Genomic DNA, 22,045 nt, shown 5'->3' with positions numbered 1-22,045 from the left:
ACTAATTCTTTCTTGAATGCTTGGTAGAATTCACATGTGAAACCATCTGGTCCTGGGCTTTTCCTTTTTGGGAGCTTTTGTGACTGACTCAATCTCTTTACTTGTGATTGGTTTGTTGAGGTCATCTGTTTCTTCTTGAGTCAATGTTGATGGCTTATGCTTTTCTAGGAAGTTGTCCATTTCATCTAAGTTGTCTAGTTTATTAGCATATAATTGCTCATACTATTTTCTCATTATCTCCTTAATTTCTGCAGGGTTGATAGTTATATTTCCTTTCCCATTTCTGATTACATTTATTTGCATCTGCTCTCTCTCTCCACTCTCTCTCTCTCTCTCTCTCTCTCTCTCTCTCTCTCTCTCTCTCTCTCTCTTTTTTTTGTTAGCCTATCCAGCAGTCCATCAATTTTTTTTGATTGTCTCAAAGAATCAGCTTCTGGTTTGGTTGATTCTCTCTATTGTTTTCTTTTTCTGAATTGCATTTATTTCTGCTCTAATCTTTGTTATTTCTTCCCTTCTGCTTGCTTTGGGGTTAGTTTGCTGTTCTTTCTCTAATTCCTCCAGGTGAACTGTTAAATCTTCAAGTTTTGCTCTCTCTTCTCTTTTAATATAGGCATTTAGGGCAATAAATTTCCCTCTCAGCACTGCCTTTGCTGCATCCCATAAGTTTTGATAAGTTGTGTTTTCATTGTCATTTGCCTCAAGGTATTTGCTAATTTCTCTTGTAATTTCTTCCTTTTCCCACTGGTTTTCTAATAGGGTATTGATTAGCTTCCATATGTTTGTGAATTTTACAACCTTCTGCCTTTTATTTCCATCTTCATTCCATTATGGTCTGAGAAAGTGTTTTGTATAATATCAATATTTTTAAATTTGTTGAGACTTGCTTTGTGTCCCAACATGTGCTCTATCCTAGAGAATGTTCCATGAGCACTTGAGAAAAAAGTGTATCCTGCTGTTGTTGGATGTAGTGTTCTATAAATGTCTGTCAAGTCTAGTTCATTTATCATACAATTCAGCATCTCTGTTTCTTTAGTGATCCTCTGTCTAGATGTTCTATCCATTAATGAGAGCAGTGTATTAAAGTCTCCAATTATTATTGTAGAGTTGTCTATTTCTCCTTTCAGTGATCTCAGTGTTTGCCTCATGAGTTATGGGGTATTCTGGCTTGGTGCATAAATATTTATGATTGTTATGTTTTCTTGATGAATTGACCCTTTTATTAATATGTAGTGTCCTTCTGTGTCTCTTTTAACTGTTTTACTTTGATGTCTAATTTGTCTGATATTAATATAGCTACTTCCACTTTTTTCTGGTTGTTGTTTGGGTGAAATATCTTTTCCAACCTTTCACTTTCAGTCTATTTTTGTCCTTGTGTCTAAAGTGAGTTTCTTATAGACAGCATATAGATGGGTCCTGTTTTTTAATCCATTCTGCCAGTCTGTGTCTTTTTATTGGGGAATTTAATCCATTTATGTTTAGTGTTATTACTGTAAGGGCAGTACTTTCTACCACCATTTTGTCTTTTGGAATTTATATGTCATATCTTATATTTTCGTCTCTCTCTCCTTTTACCTTTCCTGATAATCTTTATTTCTGCACTATTCTCCAACTCTCTCTCTCCTGTCTTTTCCTATTAGCCTGTAGCACTCCCTTTAGTATTTCTTGTAGTGCTGGTCTGTCTCAGTCTGTTTGTCTGAGAATGTTTTAATCTCTCCCTCATTTTTGAAGGAAAGTTTTGCTGGATATAGAATTCTTGTTTGGCAGGTTTTTTTCTTTCAGTATCTTAAATATATCATGCCACTGTCTTCTTGCCTCCATGGTTTCTGTGGAGAAATCTGTACATGGTCTCATCAACCTTCCCTTGTATGTGATGGATTGCTTTTCTCTTGCTGCTTTCAGAATCCTCTCTTTGTCTTTGATATTGGACAATCTGATCAGTAAGTGTCTTGTAGTAGGTCTATTGGGATCTATTCTGTTTAGGGTATGTTGTACTTCTTGAATCTCTAATTTTCTATCTTTTATAAGAGTTGCAAAACTTGCAGTGAATATTTATTCTATTACTCTTTCTACCCCTTTTCCCCCTCTTCTCCTACTGGGATACTCATAACACATATATTTGTGCATTTCATGTTGTCCCTCAGCTCCATAAGACCCCACTTATATTTTTCCATTTTTTTCACCATCTGTTCTTTCGTGTGTATGAATTCAAATGTATTGTCTTCCAGTTCACTGATCCTTTCTTCTGCCTGTTCAAATCTACTGTTGTGTCCCTCCATTGTGTTTTTCATCTCCTCCATTGTGGCTTTCATTCCCATGAGTCCTGCCATTTGTTTTTTTAAGTTTATGAATTATTCTTTATGGTCATCCAGCATCTTCTTTATGTTCTTCAACTCTTTCACTATATCTTCCTTCATTTCATTGAATTTAGTTAGCATTAGTTGCCTCAACTCCTGTATCTCAGTCAAACTATTAGTTTGTTCCTTTGGCTGGTCCATATTTTCATATTTCCTTGTATGGCTTGCTATCTTAAGTTGCCTAGGCATCTGATTTTCTTGATTAGTTTATTCTGGAGCTTGTTTTCTATCTTTTACCTAGGAGTTTTCTTGTTGGTTGGCTTTGTTCTCTGGCCTTTGTTATTCAGTTCAACATATTCTAGACCTCTACCTAGATTTTATTTAGTTGATCAGAATTTTTCACCTCTTGTTTTTTCTGTTTCTTGCTCTGCCTCTATGTAGCCTTTTTGTGAGAGGGTCTCCTCAGATATGTTTGACCCCAGTCAGATTTTCCCAGTCTAGTGAGGCCCAGGTCTCATTGGGAGGGTATGGAGTTTTCCTGAGAATGAGACCCTCCTATGAGGCCTTTAGAATCAGTGGTTTTTCTCTCCTGTCCAGCAGGTGGTGCTTGCCAGCCCACAGCTCCCCCACTAGTGTAAGGAGGAGGTATGGAGACTGTAGTTCTCCTGATGACTTTGATCCTGTCAGGGGCATGGCTGACTGCAGCTGGAATCTGAATTCCAGACCCTGGGATCTGAGTTTCCAGAAGGAGAACTGCCAGTTGAGCTGGACCTCCCTCTACTCTCCCAATCTTTGGAACTCCAGTTGTCTCTTTGGGGCACTATTCCCTTTTCCTCTCTCTTCTTTGTGGCATCTCCAGCTAGATTCCTTGGTCAGCCTCAGTTGCCAATTAAAGATGGGAGTGGAGACCTTCAGAAGTGAATATGGAACTCAAAGATGCTGTGGGTACTCTGTCTCCCCCCAAGCCCAGCCTAGTCCCTCAACCTGGGCTTTCTGATAGAAAATAGCCACATATGTTACCTTTAGATTAAAAAAATTGAAAAGAACACAAGAGAAAGAATAAAGAAAAAAAGGATTCCCTTTTGAAAGTCTTTCCCCAGCCTGGAAGTTTTATCAGTGTCAGAATAAAGCATTTAAAGATGTACTTTGGGCTATTTTCTGACAATTACTCTCCAACAGCTTCAATTCCACCTCTGCCAGGAGCTATTGAAATGCAAATAGATAAGGAGTCAGTAAGAAGTCAGAAGAGACAAAATGTAGGAGGAAAAAATGGCTTTTTTGGAGCCTGGGAATGGGTGCCCACTTTTATGTGCCTCCACTTCTCAGAGCCCAGCCCTCCTTTAGCACCCCCAACTGCCAAAATTAGTTAATTAATTTGTTAATTAGTTCTGCAGTTCAGGCTGGGTTGAGCCCCCACTTTTGCCCTCAGCAGATTGCTGTTTTTTTGTTTTTTTTCCCCTCCTCTTTCAGGGAGCCAGCAGCAAGACAGTCTGTGAGGTCTGGGTGGGGAGGGGTGCCAGACCCCTGGTCCAGAGAACTTAACAATGTTCGCTGCATTCTCAGCTTTTCCTCCAATTCCAAACTTGCATCCGATGTGTGACTGGTTACTGGAGACCCCAAAAAACACTGTTTCATGTAGTTCTTGGGTAATTGCCATCTGCTCTGGCAGTGTATGAAACCATGCATCAGTTCTAGCTCCATTCTGGCTTATCCCAGCAGCTGGCTGGGGTCTCCTTTTAAAGCATTGCTTGGTCTTGCAGCTGTGGAAGCCCAGGCTCCAGGGGAGAGATGCTTACTGGTGGCAACGGGGCTGGAGCCAGAGGGAGGTGACCCAGGCATTCAGCACCTCAGACAGGAGTGGTAACCTGCAGACACCACCTCATCCACAGCCTCTGTTGGAATTGCTTTTGATGACTTTCTGTTTTGGGTCATGATAAGGTGCTACCTTACAAGGAACTGTATTTAATAATATTTTAGTGGATATTTTCTGTAACCAAACCCTTTTACTAAATTCAAGTATAGTTTTTCATAACAGTACAATTCAATTACTTCAGGTATCTAAGTTATCCTGCACAGGTCCATAGGTCACATACCAAATGCATCCCTGGAGATTTTTCCATATTCCAAAATGAAACATGCACTTATAAACAAACCCACTACACTTGATTATTCAGACAATAGCCCAGAATTAAAATTCTCAATTCAAGAGAAGCTCTTTGCATTATTCATGGCTGTGACAGACATTCTAAATTATAATTTTTAGTGAAAGTAGTGAAATTTCTCATTGAAGAAAATAAGTCAATCAGATTTTCCCACATTGTCTTCGGACTGTGAACCAATTGATGTTCTTGCTACATATTTCCTACATTAAAAAATTAAAGAGTGCCATTTGGAGTACAGTTCCTTCAAAATTTTCTTCTAAACAATTTGGAGAAATTGATTTTTTGGTATATAATTAATACTTTCAGAATACTATTCTCCAGGGATCTTTTTCCTTTCTTCTTCTGTTTGGCAATTTGAATAGTTTCCCTTGTGTCTTTGTTAAGCAAAAAGATAAATCTGTACCTTAGATAGAATCATGGGATATGCTGTATTTCTGTTAAGATATGTTTTTCTACTGTTAATCTTTGAATCTTTGATATAACACATCTAGTCAAAGATTAAGAAAAACTTTAAGAAAATTTAACAAAACTGGAAAGAATGATAGAGATGTGATAGGATTCTTCTAATCCAGATTTTGTTTTAGGTAATGAGTGGAAATGAAGTGAAAGAAGGAACTCATTAGAAAACTAAGTAATTGTCACAAGTCAACTTTTACTTGAATACTTCTGAAGAAAGCATTGGTATATAAAATCCCTTGAATATTGAGTAATGTCTTCAAATTATTATAATCACTCAATTTATATAGTCCATATATTCTACCATGTCAAATAGAAAAAGAAATCCCAATATACCCTGTGAAAGGTACGTCAGTTTTTAATTTTAACTTATCTATTTCTGAATCAGAGGTGAGAGCAAATGTTTCGAAGTCCAAGTCAGGGAATTAGATTTTCCCTTAAATTGTCCTAATTGATTTATTCCTTTTGGTGGTGAAATAAATGTTCTTTAGCAGTTTTAGATAATAATGTATAAAATATGTGTGTAAAAATATACATTTTAATATGCGAATAGCTCTTTAGTTCATTTTCTTTTCCATCTCAAAAAACTGAAAGTTGTAGTGGATGAATTGTAGACGGGAATTTAGAGAGCTTCTCTTCTTCAGATTTTGAGGAAATAATTCCAGAGCCTCAGGCACTTATGATTAGCAGAAAATTTTTGGCTAATTTCTAAAAGCTCACTATCAAATCAGGACTAGAGCAAAATTAGGAGTCCTTGAGATGACAAGGGCAGATGTACATATTTGAAATCAATGCTTGTGATATTAATAAATCATGTGATAACTTAGCTACAGCAATCCATGGCTTCATTTGTTGAATATATTAAAAATCATATCTGCTTATACTGCTTTAAACAAACAAGTTTATACCCAGTTTCAGGTTAAATACAATTAGTGTGTTCAACAAAACTAGGAAGACTGTAATTAATAGAAAACAAAGATGAAAGAATAAAGAGACAAGATCTTTTCTAGTACATATTTAGTATATCACATTTTAGAAATTTCACACATAATGTTTAAAATAAGGTAGATACATATTTTCCTACAATATGAGAAAAATGATTAAAAGAAAAAACTCAAGGAATAATCAAAACAGATTTTTTTGTGTTGAAATGAAAAAATTAACATGTTATGCATAGAATACATATGTATATTAAAATTGGTGGAAAGCAATCTAATACATTCAAGAATTTTAGAGACCCTGTAGTTTTTAAAAAATCATGGGTAAAAGAAGATTAATATCAGCTTATCTAAAAAATCAGAGATTTTTATTTTAGGCAATTTTAATTGATGAGAAAAGGAAAACTCAATTACAAGGCATTTCATTTTCTGTATTACTGCTTATATAGAAAGAAAAAAAGGCAAAAAGAAAATAAAGGAAGCCTTTTTAATGTTGCCTGGAAATTCAGAAAATTGGATAAGACAAAAAGCCTTGTTTCTGTACAAAGAAAATTCCTGTACAAATTATAATTATTAACTAAAGCATATTACTACAGCACTAGTTAGTGACAAGAACTGCAGTAGTTCATTGTATCATATTGCTTTCAAACTCAAAGTTTTACTTTCTTAATGTAATTTACACAACCATAAAGAAAATAATATGAGACATTTATTAACATAAGTTTAAAAGGAAAATAAGCCATGGAGATCAACTGTAGTTGATATGTTTCTGTGTTTCATTTCCTAAGTCATACAGATTTGAACTATTGGCAATAATATATTGGGAAGATTTCTAAGTGCTGTATCTAAAGTTTAGTGGAAAAGCAAACAGTGCATGGAGTTAGGATAAATAAGCAAAGAGATGTAGTTGGAAAAACTGAATCAAAGTGACTCAAATACAAGTTAGAGAAGGAAATGTGAAATAGAAATTGGAGATAAATAAATGGAATCAACAAATTACTTGGAAATTAGTCAGCTATCAGAAAATGTGGTCTATTTAAATAGCTATCTGGTATCTCCTTGCGAGATGAGAAATAAACAATTGCTACACTAAATTTCAAACAGCATTAAATTCCCTGTTAGGTAGTAAATGGAATTTATCCAAGTCTAGAAGAGGGAAGGATCTGTCAACATTTTTAAAAAGATGGTGGGTGAATTTGAGGACATGTTTATTTTGAACTCTAAGTTGATTGACAAAAATATTTGCACGTAAGTTTTGAAAATATGGATATCTCTGTGGTTGAGAATGAAAATAAAAAGCTTCTTATGTATAAGAGTAGTTTTTATTTTCTTTATATTTGACAGGACAAAAGGAAAATGAAGAACCAATCAATGGAGACAGAGTTTATTCTGCTTGGACTGACAGAAGACCCTCGGCTGCAAATTGTAATTTTCCTCTTTTTCCTTCTCAACTACATGTTAAGCCTGATGGGGAACTTCATCATCATCCTGCTCACTCTGCTGGATCCACGCCTCAAGACTCCAATGTACTTCTTCCTCCGAAATTTCTCCTTCTTGGAAATTTTATTCACAACAGTGGGGATACCACGATTCTTGATAACCATTCTGACTGGAGACAAAACAATTACCTATAATGGTTGTGCAACTCAATTATTCTTTTTTCTTTTATTAGGAGTTACAGAATTTTACCTTCTGGCTGCCATGTCTTACGACCGCTATGTGGCCATCTGCAAACCGCTGCATTACCCAATCATCATGAACAGTAAAGTCTGCTACCAACTTGTACTCAGCTCTTGGGTAACTGGATTCCTATTCGTCTTTCCCCCTTTGGTTTGGGGACTGAAATTGGATTTCTGTGCCTCCAGAACTATTGACCACTTCCTATGTGACTCTTCTCCTATCCTCCAGATCTCTTGCACAGACACTCGTGTCATTGAATTGTTGGCTTTTGCCTTAGCCGTGATAACACTGGTGGTCACGTTGTTGTTAGTGGTCCTCTCCTACACGTACATCATCAAAACCATTCTAAAATTCCCTTTCACTCAACAACAAGCAAAGGCCTTCTCCACCTGTTCCTCACACATGGTTGTCGTCTCTATTACTTATGGGAGTTGTATCTTTATGTACATGAAACCATCAGCAAAGGAAAGGGTGACTTTAACAAAAGGTGTAGCTGTGCTCAATACCTCTGTTGCTCCTTTACTGAATCCCTTCATTTACACCCTAAGGAACCAGCAGGTGAAAGAAGCCCTTAGTGGCATGCTTCAAAGATTGTGCTGTCTTCAAAAGAATGAGGCAAAATTTTTAACAAACAATGCTATTGAATGAGATACCTGAATCCAGACCCCTGTTGTGTTAGTCAGATGATGTCACTTCTGCCCTCTTCTTTCCTCACCCTCCTCCTTTCTGAGTAGACCTTCCTACTCAGTTTATTGCCTCTTTCAACCCAGAATACAAGATGTCAATGATGAACAGAAATATATCTTCTTACAAATGATTCAGTTTTATGTACTGAATACTATTTAAAAATGAAACCTGCTAGATATATTATTTAATTACTTAATATTTACATAAATACATAAATATATAGTTTTAAATATATATATGTATTTCTAATTGTGTCTGCTTTTAATAAGTTTACATTGCTACAATTGTATCAAAGAACCTGATAATTATTATACTATGTAATTAATATTATGATAGAAAAGGGAAAAAGAATCTGGTTAAGTTTGAAGATCAAAGCAGCCTTCCAATAGGAACCATCACTTATAGTGAACCTTGAATATGAACAAGTAAAAAAAGTTGCAAGACTGATGTAACCAGAGGTATAAAATAGGCAAAGGAATGAGGAATGTACCTTGAAGAAGTTTCATCCAGATAGTTATAATAATTAAAAATGCGGTACTTGTGTACGTTGTCAGTTTTTGTTTTGGGAAGAAACATTTCAGCTCCAAGCTTTTTTCTAGTTGCTTAAATTGCTTTATATTCTCTTAAGCCTACAAATGTTGTAACACATGATAGAAATTTAAAACATAATTAATTTATATCTTGGATGTGTGATTTTCCCATATATTTAAAAGAATTTGCAGAATGCAAATTTCCTTATCCTGCACTTACCCATTTTCTTAATTTTATCAAAGTATATCTGGTATACAATAGCATGCAATCAATTTTAAACAAAGCATTTGAATAAATATGTACACCCTTGTGACAATAAAAATAAAGAAATTCACACCATCACAAATAGTTCCCTTTGACTCTTCCCAGCCATTCCCATTTCTGTTATTATGTCCAGACACTCTGATGTCTTTTTAGTAACTATTGATTAATTTTGTCTTCTCTGAAATTTCTTATAAAATAAGTCATACAGCATAAATTATATGTATGGCTATTGAAGGCAGCCAATTCTCTCCCATCTGTACACGTCATTTAGCAAAATCACTGGTGCCCTTTTGTCGTAACCAGCTTTCCTCCTCTACACACAAAATTTAGTTTTCTTTTCCTCCTAGAATTATCTCCAGAATACTCTATTACTCCCTTTGCAACATTCTGCATTCTGAAATGCCAATCCATGAATTCCTCTCTCCTCCTACAATGTACTTTTACAAAAATCTATCTACCAAAATGTTATTAATTGGAAGGGGTTGTTTTCCTTATGTATTGGTGACTCTATTCTTCCCTCAAAGCAGGGAAGAATTTTCTTAGTATGAATTTTAGGCAAAGTTTAGGAAAAGAATACACGTGCAGGAACAACTTTCATATCCCAAGGCTCCATCTGAGCTCCAAAATCACTGATCCAACTCTAATTTTCATGCAGCAGGATGCAAGACAACTTCTGTACTAGTAGCTCATATAGTATTTTAGAATTTCAGCCATAAAAAAATGCTATAGTAGAGTACAGTGTCTTCCATCTCCCTCTGTCTTTGGTAACCTCATTGTGAATAAGCCTAATTAGTCTTGTATTACTCAGGGTTCAGTCAGGAAAGCAAACTTCTCTAAGTGCTCTGGGAATTATGGGTATAGTGTAGGAATTAAAACTTTTAAGACTGCTCAAAAAGCTGTGGGAGCAAAATCAGTAAAGTGGCTGCGGAATATTTGAGCCCCAGAGAGAAATTTGGGGAAAGTAATATCAAACCTCTCAGGTTGAAGCCTTGAAGAAAATGGCTCAGAGAAGCTTAGAGGGAAATGACAGGGCCTCTCAGGAATTTCTGAGAAAGTTCCTGCCAATAGTCTTAGCAGTGAAGTGGACCGTGCTAAAAGACTTGCAGAGTCTATGAATCTCCTCTCTGCTCAACAGTCTGGAAACAACACCTCTGTAGAGTAATAGCCTCTGTTTCTCTTCCAATTTCCACATTTTACACAAAGTCCCCTCACTGGCAAACTGAAAATTGGAACCATATAGGAAAGGGGGTTCTGCACTTAGAGAACAGCTAAGAACATCATGATGCTGTTGAGTGGACAACAGGAAATTCAGTACAGATTCCTAGAAAATAACCAAAGGTAGGGTCTCAGAAATTACAATTCATGGCTCCACTGGCCCTCTCCAAAGAATTATGCCAGTATTATCAGCATTATGAGCAGGATAAGGAGAACAAAGGGGAACTTGTGGTACTTATTTTTCATTCTACCCATTATATAGGACCATCTTTGAAGTTCCTGGATGTTATGAATGCTCAAATCCTGGAGTTCATTCATACATAGGAAAGCATAGTTTTATGGGGCGTAGTGGATAAGCTTCTGATTGAGGAAAGAATATAGTGAAAGAATATTAAAGTTAGGGCAATTAATTATTTCACTAGTAAAGAAATTTAATTTTTCATCTTCAAGAACAGGTCTAGATATCAAAGCTCGAGAATTATGTTTTAGGGAGAATAAGACTTCAACCAAAAAGCGCCCTTTGATAAATTATTACAAATCAACAAATCCAAGACCCCTGGAAAGAGAAATACGTATGTTCATTTGTTCATTCATTCATCACAGCAACAAATATTACAGAGCTCTAAGGTCTTGCAATTACAAAAGTGAGAATGACAGATATGCTCCTTGATATTAATATTTAGAGTTCAATGATCAGAGAGAGAGAGAAAGAGCCATACAGTCCATATTTCACAACAGAAGATTGCATCTGGATTTGAAACATATTACAGGAAACCTGAGAAGTTTATAGTCTGCCAAAACCCATTAACCAGGAGGAACTAGTTTCAATTACTAAAACATTAAATATCCTTTTCAATCTAGTAGATCATTCTGCTAAGCCAAGTGAACTTGGTATTCTAGGGTGGCGTTTGGTGTCTTCATAATCTCTGGGAAGGTTTATAATCTACAATTTACAGAGATATCATAAAACCACTTTGCAGAGTGTGACCTTGTGACCTTTGTTTGTGGTTAAAATGTTTCATTTAGGGTTACAATTTCCATGATTCAAACAATAATCCTGTTTTTGAGGGTCTGATATGCTTAAATGTGAAACTATCAAAAGAGATGGAAAAGAGAATGATGGCAGCAGATCACTGAAACAAAAATATTTTGTAAAAGTCTGAGAAGAATCATTCATTGGTAATAAGGATCATTATTTTAGTAATAAATAAAAACAGCATATGAATTTGGGAGCTAAATGAAAATTCTCTATTATTCTAAAGACCCATGGACAATGCATAATAAATCATAATCTAAATATAATCACTAACAACATGGGCCAGATGCATTTAATGCAGTTTTCAAAAAGGTGGGCATATTGTCATTATTATCATGAACAAAGGAGTGGTTTAAGGTAGAGATGTAGTTGTCTCTACCTCTCTGTACCTCTCTGATGCCAAGTTAATGGTTGGAATACCTGCATAAAGAAAATGCATCTTTCATGGCTGCATGCTTGTTAAAGTATTGAATTTGAAGACCCATAATAGTACTGACAAAGGAGAGGAGATTGTGCATTATTTCCTGGTGTCAGAAACATTTAATGTAATTATCCTAGGTGAAAAAGGAATTGGGAGCAGGCAAAAACTTAGTTTGAGAAGCAAATCTTGTATCATGATTTCTATATTGACACTACATTGATTAATTTTATAAGTTAATTAATAAAAGCTCTTGGGGTCATTTACACAGAAATCCCATATATTCTATGTGGTATTTATTCACCAAGATAATTCATTTTGTGTCAATACATATTTTAAAGTTCTACTGAGATAGGGTATATTATGAACTGCCTGAATGTACAGCGTAAAATGTGATAAACTTCGATAAATGTGTAAAATAGTTCATGTTTTCTAATACTTATAGAAAACTAAAACTGTCATAAAAATTAAAAAAATCAATATAAAACTGAAACCATCACTACCAAATGTTCCTTTTGCAACTTTATAATATCCTCTTACCACCCTTCTGCCACCCTCCTTCAGCCATCACTTATATGTTTTCTGTTCCTAAAGATTAGTTAGCAATTTCTAGAATATTATATGAATGGAATAATGCAGAATTATTTTTTATTGAACTTCTTTCACTCTGAGTTATTTTGAGATTAAATCGTGATATTACCTATACAGATAGTTCATTTTTCAATACATTTTTTATTGTGAAACATAACATATATTTGAAAAAGTGATAAATTTCAAAATACTCTTTAAGAGCAAATTTCAAAGTATGGTATTGGTTACAGTTCCACAATTTCATGTATTTCTTTCTAGCTGTTCTAATACATTAGAAACTAAACAGAAATATCTACATAATGATTTGGTAGTCATAATCATTTTTTAAATCCTAGCTTATCTATTACAGGAACACTTGATTGGGGCTTGGCATACTGTGGCAATTTACAATGTCTCACTGAAGCTTGCATAAGAATAACCTCCAGAACAGCCTCTCAACCCTATTTGAAATGTTGTAGCAAGTGAAACCTTATTTTGTTGCATTTCTTTTCCAATTTTTGGTCAAGAGGGATTTGTCAATCACACAATGCCAGGGCCAGGCTCATCCCTTTGAGTCATGTCCCACATTGCCAAGGAGACACACCCCTGGGAGTCATGTCCCATGTAGAGGGGAGGGTGATGCCTCAAGATTGAGGGCTTGGCTTATTAAATTGGGAGTCCCTAATGCTTGAGTGAGCATCAGGAATTTCCCAGGTGGGGAAGTTTAATAGTTCCATGTATTTTCTCCAGTCTCTCAGGGACTTTGCAAATACCTTTTTATTACCTGTGCAACATACTCCTGAATGTATCAGGGTATTGCCTTAAGCTATACAGAATTACAAGATTTCATTCCCTGTTCTAGACTCTATGTGTTTAGGATTTTTAAATAAACTGAGCAGATGAGTTAATTTAGATTGTGTGTTACAGAAAATTTAAATTTTTTACAAAATAAACATTTCTTCCTTTGTCTCACACAGAAGGTGAAGTTTCAAAATATAGACAATACCATCCTTTACCCTGTATTCTGATTTACCTTAGTCCCAACCAAATCAGCTTCATTCATTTCTCTAATTGAAGTCTGATCTCTTTTTTGGTTTCTTTAACAGTTGCTGTATGGAGTAATGCTGAGTTCCAGAGCTGCAGAACTCTGAGTGTTAGGTGCTGCACAGGTACCCAAAGTTCCAGGAAAATACCAGGCTATGCACATAGAGGAGAACATCTCAGAACTTAGAAATAGCACTTAAAACACAGGAATAAATGTGACTGCTATAAGAGCTTACAATCTAACTCCCAATTTTCTTATAAGTATTTTCCAAATGAGACCATACAATAGTTGTTCTTTCATTTCTGGCTTATTTTGCTCAACATAATGTTCTTAAGGTTCATTCACTTCGTTGCACACCTCATAACTTCTTTCCATTCTGTAGCCATACAATATTCTATCATATGTATACATCACAATTCACCCTTCCACTCATCAGTCGATGGACCCTTCAGCCACCTCCATCCATTTGCTACCACGAATAATGCCTCCATAAACAGCAGTGTGAAAATGTCAACTCAAGTCCCTGTTTTCAGTTCTTCTAAGTATATTCCCGGTAACAGGATTGCCTAATCATATGATAACCCTGTATTTTGTCTCCTGTCGATCTGCTATATTACTCTCCAGAGGGGCTGCACCATTCTGCTAATCTACCACATTGAATAATTATACCTCTCTCTCCACCTTTTCTCTAATGGTTGAATCTTTCTGTTTATTCTATCCAAAATAAACATTCAATATCTCACGGTATCCTCACTGAGTTTATACAATCATCATCACTTTCAATTTTAGACACTTTTCACTGCTCCAAGGAAATAAATAAAAGACACACAGACACACACCAAAGAGAAAACCCAATTTATCCTAGTATTGGTGTGGTACTAGTGAGGTATTCCTGTTAAATATAGTCCAAAGCATGCAATAGGTAGTTTTTCCCATGTACCACTCTATTATTAACTCTTTGTACAAATGTATAACTTTGAAGTACTTCAGGAAAGAATTTATATATATTTGTAGTGCTAATTGGTGAGATGCATGACTTTAAATACCTTTCAATCATATTCACTTTCAATACAGCACTATTACTTATAATCCCACTAATGAATTATCATCACCTCTATCTATTCCCACACATTTAAATTCCCATTTATCTATTTTTTTCTTTCATTTATTGCTCTTTGAGTGTAAAGTCTAAGAAACTACAACCTATCACTAGATTTTGAAGATGTTCCATTCTTTTTCTTCTAGGAATTTTATGGTTCTGGTCCTTATATTTAGGTCATTGGTCCATTTTGGGTGAATTTTTGAAAAGGATAGGAGATAGGGCTCCTCTTTAATTCTTCTGAATATGGATATCCAGTTTTCCCAACACCATTTATTGAAGAGACTGTTCTGTCCCAGGTGGACTTGGGAGGCTTGTCAAAAATCAGTTGACCATAGAGCTGAGGGTCTATTTCTAACCTCTCAATTGGATTCTATTTATCATTATGTCTATCTTTGTGACAGTACCATGCAGTTTTGACAACTGCTGTTTTATAATATGCTTTAAAGACAGGAAATATGATACCTCTCACTTCATTATTCTTTTCCAAGGAGTTGTTTTACTATTCAGGCACTTTACCCTTCAAAATAAAATTGATAATTAGTTTTTCCATTTCTGCAAAGTAGTCTGTTGGAATTTTGATTGGTACTGCATTGAATCTGTAGATCAAATTTGGTTGAATTGACATCTTAACAATATTTAGCCTTCTAATCCATGGACATAGAATATTTTTCCATTTTTCATGTATTCTTTGATTTCTTTTAGCAATGTATTCTAGCTTTCTGTGTACAGGCCCTTTATTTGGAACAATCTTGATTCTTTTAGATGCTGTTGGAAATAGAATATTTTTCTTGATTACCTCCTCACATAGCTCTTTATTATTGTATAGAAATACCATTGATTTTTGCATGTTGAACTTGTATCCTGCTACTTTGCTGAACTTGTTTATTAGCTCACGTAGCTTTGTTGTCATTTTTTTCTGGGTTTTCAAATTATAGGATCATATGATTCACAAATACTAGCAGTTTTATTTGTTCCTTTTCAATCTGAATGCATTTTATTTCTTTTTCTTGCCTAATTGCTCTGGCTAGAACTTCTAGAACAATGTTGAATAACTGGTGACAGCAGGCATCCTTGTCTTGTTCCTGATCTTAGAGGGGACATTTTCAGTCTCTCATCATTGAGTATGATGTTACCTGTGGGGTTTTCATGTATTCCCTTTATCATGTTGAGGAAGTTTCCTTTGATTCCTACCTTTTGAAGTGTTTTTATCATGAAAGGATGCTGAATTTTGTCAAACGGCTTTTCTGCATCAATTGAGATGATCATGTGTTTTTTCTCTTTTAATTTGTTAATGTGGTGTATTACATTAATTGATAGTCTCATGTTGAATCACCTTTGGATACCTGGAATAAAACCAACGTGGTCATGGTGTATAATTATTTAATATGCTGTTGAGTATTTTGCAAGTATTTTGTTGAGTTTTTTTTTTTTTTTTTGTACAGAGTTAGACATGGGTTTAAAAGGAGTTACTTATAGGAGATGGCTTGTTCCATGGTGGTGGCAGGCCAGGAAAAAATGGAAATTAGCATTCCACAAAAGAAGGGGTTAGTTTATAAAGGTTAGGATAAGAAGAGTATGGACACAAGGGTGTGGAGATTGTTATCAATAGTGATTAGGGAAGGGGAGTTTCAATGTTTTGCTAACAATACATTTTTTCCTCCCCCGGGGAGGTCTGATGATTTTTAAGTTCTGTTCAGGTCAAGTAGGCAGCTCTGTGAAATCACCATGGAGGGGAGAGGGCCTGGGCCCTGGGTTCCCAAAATCCCTCCCCATGTAGCAGACTACATTGACTATAGGACAGACTTTGCGTCCATAGAGAACAGAACACTAGAAACCTTTCTCCTCCCCCCGCCCCGAGAGAGAAAAACTTCACAAAGAGATGCTGCCATGACCAAGAAAGGTTAAACCATTTAGACAAGGAGTCTACTGATAATTGTTGATTTCTGCCAGGCCAGTAGGATATTCCATGGAGTCCTATTCATAGGGTCACAGTCCAAGAAAGGCCAGTAGTACCTAAAGGTGGTAAGTCCATGAAAACCCAACATTGGGTTCAACTGTAGGCATGAGTACTGGGGAGGCTCACCGCACAAGGTCTTTGCTAGACAAAAATGATAGATGTTTATGGGGAATAATAAGGGAAAATTTCTGCTGATTTAACAAAATACATGCCAGAATTCCACTGGTTGATAACAAGGTAGCACACAGAAGAACAATATGGGAAGGTTTTAGTTACCAGACATTCTCCCTCTGCAAATCTTGAGAGTTTTCTACCATTATATTAATTATTAACCTGGACATAAGAAAGGTCCACATAGTCATGCATAAAGTTCCCATGGGAATAGGAGGGCCTGGATTGGAGATAAAAGATTTTAATAAGCATTTAGGTCTTATTACAATATTTTGGGTAACTCCTATTCCCCAGGGACTTAGGATACCTAACCAACATGGCTGCATAGGCCAGCACCAAGGCCAATTGACCTCATTTTCCCTGTTTTTTATGGTCTGAGGCACAGCAACAGCAAATTATTTCTATTTCCTCACTTAGACTGTGAAGTGGCTTGCCCTCTAGCTTGGATTTTTTTTAATTAAATTCAGTTTTGTTGAGATATATTCACATACCATACAGTCATCCATGGTGTACAATCAGCTGTTCATAGTATCATCATATAATTATGCATTCATCACCCCAATCTATTTTTGAACATTTTCTTTACATCAGAAAGAATAAGAATAGGAATAAAAAATAAAAGTAAAAAAGAACATCCAAATCATTCCCCTTTCCACCCTATTTTTCATTTAGTTGTCCCCATTTTTCTACTCATCCATCCATACACTGGATAAAGGGATTACAATCCACAAGGTTTCCATAATCACACTGTCACCCATTATATAGCTTGGATTTTTATTGTTTGCATTTGTCCCATTGGCATTTCAACAAGAGCTAGGGCTGCAGCTTTCAGTGTGGAGTTCATGTGGGTTTGTGCCTGATAAAACTTTTTTTTGTAGAGATTTTATAGCCCATTGCCCATGCTTGGGTCATTTGTCAGTGAAAGGGGTCCCCTGATCATTATTTGTGTAGGTATGCCATACAGAGTACACACATTTTCCAAAGTGCTAATAGCCTGCTGCTTCATCTCCCCCACTGGGAAAGCTAACAAAGTTCCATAGCAATGTCTATGGCAGTAAAAGCACACCTCAGCAACAAATGGTGACCATAGTAGCCCACATGTTCCATCTGGCATGGTAGCCTATAAGATTGACAAACAGCACAAAGGGCACTCTTTAGTGATGTCCACAAACTGCTAGCAATAGTTATCTTTCATTATTGGCAGACATCCCAGATGTATTTTCACAATTCTTTTCATTTCAACAGCTACCCCAGGTGCAGCAACTTTAGCTGTTGAATCCTCTATATAGGACACTGGTCTCAGAGTCTCATGCATTTCTGCATTCAGAGGGCTGGTATTGAACATGGTGTACTGTATCAGGTAGGCTTTCCATTTGGTAAGTGTGCTCAGTTGGGCACTTCTGGTGCATGATTTAGAAACCATGTTGGTTATCCACCCCTCAGTAGGGTGGCTGTTTTCAAGGTGTGTGGGCATCTTTGCATTAGTCCCTGCACTTTCAATAAGGCATTATATGCAGCACACAATTGCTTTTTTTAGGGGATTGTATCTCAGTTCTTCCCCTTTCCATAATTGTGACCCAAGCCAAGGGGCATTCATTTAGAATTTTGCCTCTGCCACAGACCCCACCCAAAGACAATAGTAGTGCTAGCTACTACTATTCAATTCACAGGGCAGGTCTGAATCTACCCTCCTTCCCCTGTGCTTGTGCCTGTGCTATCACCTCTTTTGCATTTTAAAATGTGGCTTTGGGGGAAGTGTCCATTCCCAGAAATAGCCTTTTCCAATCAAGACATACAAAGGTTTTAACATTTGGGCTAAGTGAGGAACAAAGGTCTCCAATACCCCAACAATCCCAAGAAAGCCATTAGTTGTATTGGCATTTGCAGCACCTTAAAGAGAGTTATTGGTCAGCAAAATAGAATTATACTTGTAGGACTTTTCCACTTGGCCAAGTCCTTTGCCACAAGACCATGACAGATTGTCAGGCTATGTACATAGCCTTCAGGAAACATAGTAAAAGTCCACTGTGGGCCTCCCCAAGAGAAGGCAAATGCAAGCTGGTGTGATTTCCCTAGGGAGATAAGAAGATGGCTTGTTTCATGGTGGTGGTGGGCTTAGAAAGGTGGAAATTAAGGCTCCACCTTGTTGAGTATTTTTACCTCTAAATTTATTACAGAGATTGGTCTGAATTTTTCTTTTCTTATAAATTTTTTATCTGGCTTTGTTATTGGGATGACGTTGGATTCATAGAATGAGTTGGGTAGTGTTTCCTCTTCTTCAACTTTTTGGTAGAGTTTGAGCAGAAATGGTATTAACTCTTCTTGGAATGACTGGTAAAATTCACCTGTGAAGCCATCTGCTCCTGGGATTTTCTTTCTTCATGAGTTTATTTTGCACACAAATGTTAATAACAACTTTATTTATAACAGCTATTTGGGGCAATAAGTCACAAACTGGAAATAACATAAATGTAATCATCAGGTGAATGGATAAACGAATTGTGATGTATTCCATATAATGGAATACTACTCTGCAGCACAAAGGATTGAACTACTGATAGACAACTGAATAATCTCAAAATAATTATGCTGAATAGAAGAAGCCATACAAGAAAGAGTACATACTGTATGGTTCCATTTATTTAAAATCCTGGAAAATGCAAACTAGTGTTCAGTAATAGAAAGGATATCAGTGGTTGCCTGGAGTATGTGGGGGAGAGTGATGCAGGGAAGGATTACAAGGGGGTACAGGGAAACTTTTGGAGGTGATGGGCATGTTCTTGACCTTGATTGTGCTGATAGTCTCATGCTTGTATACATCTCAAAACTGTACCCTCTAATTGCACAGTTTATTTTAAGTCAATTATACCACAGAAAGGTATTAAAATTTTATGAAGGGATAGCCCATGTGGGAGGGATACCATGTGCCAGGTGGTGTTACAAATGTGTGAAAGGCATTCTTCCCTTTAAACCTCAATATAAACTCATTTTGTTTATTTTTCCCTTTTACAGATGAGAATACCAGGGCTTAGGGAGGTTATTACTTGTCCAACACTACCCAATTATTACATGACAGTCTGACCTTTTACTCTTTCACTATTTTTTTAATTGAGATTCTTCACAAACCTTACAATTATCCAAAGATCCAAAGTGTACAATCAATTGCCCATGGGGCCACCATACAGCTGTGCATCCATCAACACAATTACTTTCTTTTTTCAGTTTTTAGAACATATACATTACTCCAGAACAGAAGTAAGGACAAAAAAAGGAAACTCAAATCCTCCTATATCCATAGCTATCCCCCCTCTATTATTGATTCATAGTATTGGTATAGCACATTAGTTACTGTTGATTAAAGAATATTAAAATACTAATTGTAGTATATAGTTTGCAATAAGTATATATTTTTTCTTATATCCCTCTCTATTATTAACTTCTGGTTATAGCATCATACACTGGCTCTAGTTCATGAGAGAAATTTCTAATATTTGTACAGTTAATCAGAGACATTGTCCACCACAAGATTCACTGTTTTATACATAACCATCTTTTAACCTCCAACTTTCCTTCTGGTGACATACATGACTCTGAGCTTACCTTTTCCACTGCATTCACAGACAATTCAGCACTGCTAGTCATTCTCACAATGTGCTGCCATCACCTCTGTCCACTTCCAAACATTTAAGTTCAACCTACTTGAACATTCTGTTCATAATAAGCAACTGCTCCCCATTCTTGAGCCCTGTTCTATATACTGATAACTGATATTTCATTTCTGTGAGTTTAGTTCATATCAGTGAGACCCTACAATATTTGTCCTTATGTGCCTGTCTTATTTCACTCAATACAGTGCCCTCAAGGTTTCTTCATCAACCCATTTTTTAAGATGGTTTAGAACATACACCATACATTCAGTCCTAAGTAAACAATCAATGGTTCCCTGTATAGTCATGTATTTATGTATTCACCACCATCACTACTATCTATATAAGGACATCCATCTCCATTTCTTCCACAAAGAAGGAGGAAGAGTCAAAGAAGATAGAGAAAAAAGAAAAAGAAAAAAGAGACAAAACAAAAACAGCAACAAACTTTATAGCTAGGAAGCAACAAAAGGAAAGTTAGCATTAAACTAAAGTAGAATAAAGAGACAACATCACCAATGCCAAGGGCCCCATAACCCTCCCCTATGACCCACCAGTGCATTTAGGTTTGGTATATTGCCTTTGTTATATTAAAGGAAAGATATACAATGTTTCTGTTAATTATAGTCTCTAGCTTGCATTGCTTGTATTTTCCCCCAATCCCACCCTATTTTTAATACCTTGCAATGTGGACATTCATTTGTTCTCCCTCATGTACAAACATATTCGTACCTTTTATCACAATCATTGAGCATCCTAGGTTTCACTGAGTTATACAGCCCCAGTCTTTATTTTTCTTCTTTCCTTCTTGTGTCCCACATGCCCCTAACCTTCCTTTTTCAACCACACTCACAGTCATCTTTGTTCAGTGGACTTACATTGCTGTGCTACTATCTCCCAAAATTGTGTTCCAAACCTCTCACTACTGTCATTTCCTTTCTGTCTGTAGCACTCCCTTTAGTTTTTCCTGTAGAGCAGGTGTCTTGTTCACAAACTCTGTCATTGTCTGTCAGAGAATATTTTAAATTCTCCCTCATATTTAAAGTACAGTTTTGCCAGATATAGGATTCTTGGTCAGTGTTTTTTTTTTCTCTTTTAGTACCTTAAATATATCACACCACTTCCTTCTTGCCTCAATGGTTTCTGCTGAGAAATCCACACATAGTCTTAGCAAGCTTTCTTTGTATGTGATGGCTTGCTTTTCTCTTTCTGCTTTCAGGATTTTCTCCTTATCTCTGATATTTGATAATCTGATTATTAAATATCTTGGTTTAGGCCTGTTCAGATATATTCTATTTGGGGTACACTGCACTTCTTGGATCTGTAATTTTATGTCTTTCCTCTATTATTGCTTCTGCCCCTTTTCCCTTCTCTTCTCCTTCTGGGACAACAGTGACATGTACATTCCTGTGCTTCATGCTGTCATTCAGTTCCCAGAGACATTGCTCATATTTTTCCATTCTTTTCTCTGTCTTTTGTGTGTAGACTTTCAGATGTCTTGTTATCCAGTTCCTGAGTGTTTTCTCCTGCCTCTTGAGATCTGCTGTTGTTTGTCCCCATTGTGTCTTTCATTTGTTGTGTTGTGCCTTTCATTTACATAGTTCTGCCAGTTGTTTTTTATAACTTTTGATTTCTACCTCATGTACACCCAGTATTTTCATTATATGATTCATCTTTTTTGCCATAACTTCCCTAAACTTTTTGAATTGTATTAGCATTAGTTGTTTCAATTCCTGTATCTCAGTTGAAGTGTAAGTGTGTTCCTTTGACTGGGCCTTAACTTTGTTTTTCTTAGTGTAAGTTGTAATTTTCTGTTGTGTAGGCATCTGATTTCCTTGATTATCCCAATAAGGTTTTCCCAGACCAGAATGG

General features: G+C 36.2%; 1 protein-coding gene across 1 annotated transcript; it reads left to right on the top strand.

Annotated features, from left to right (window-relative positions):
* The first annotated feature begins 7,203 nt into the window (after positions 1 to 7,203).
* Positions 7,204 to 8,178, top strand: LOC119542749 (olfactory receptor 6C6-like). Its single transcript, XM_037847416.1, has one exon. It carries the CDS (start codon positions 7,207 to 7,209, stop codon positions 8,176 to 8,178), a length of 972 nt encoding a protein of 323 aa, XP_037703344.1. The 5' UTR covers positions 7,204 to 7,206.
* Positions 8,179 to 22,045: the final 13,867 nt, after the last annotated feature.

The sequence above is a fragment of the Choloepus didactylus genome, chromosome 8 (assembly GCF_015220235.1).
Source record: "Choloepus didactylus isolate mChoDid1 chromosome 8, mChoDid1.pri, whole genome shotgun sequence".
In the NCBI taxonomy this organism is placed as follows: Eukaryota; Metazoa; Chordata; class Mammalia; order Pilosa; family Megalonychidae; genus Choloepus; species Choloepus didactylus.
This window is presented reverse-complemented; position numbering and strand designations above follow the sequence as displayed.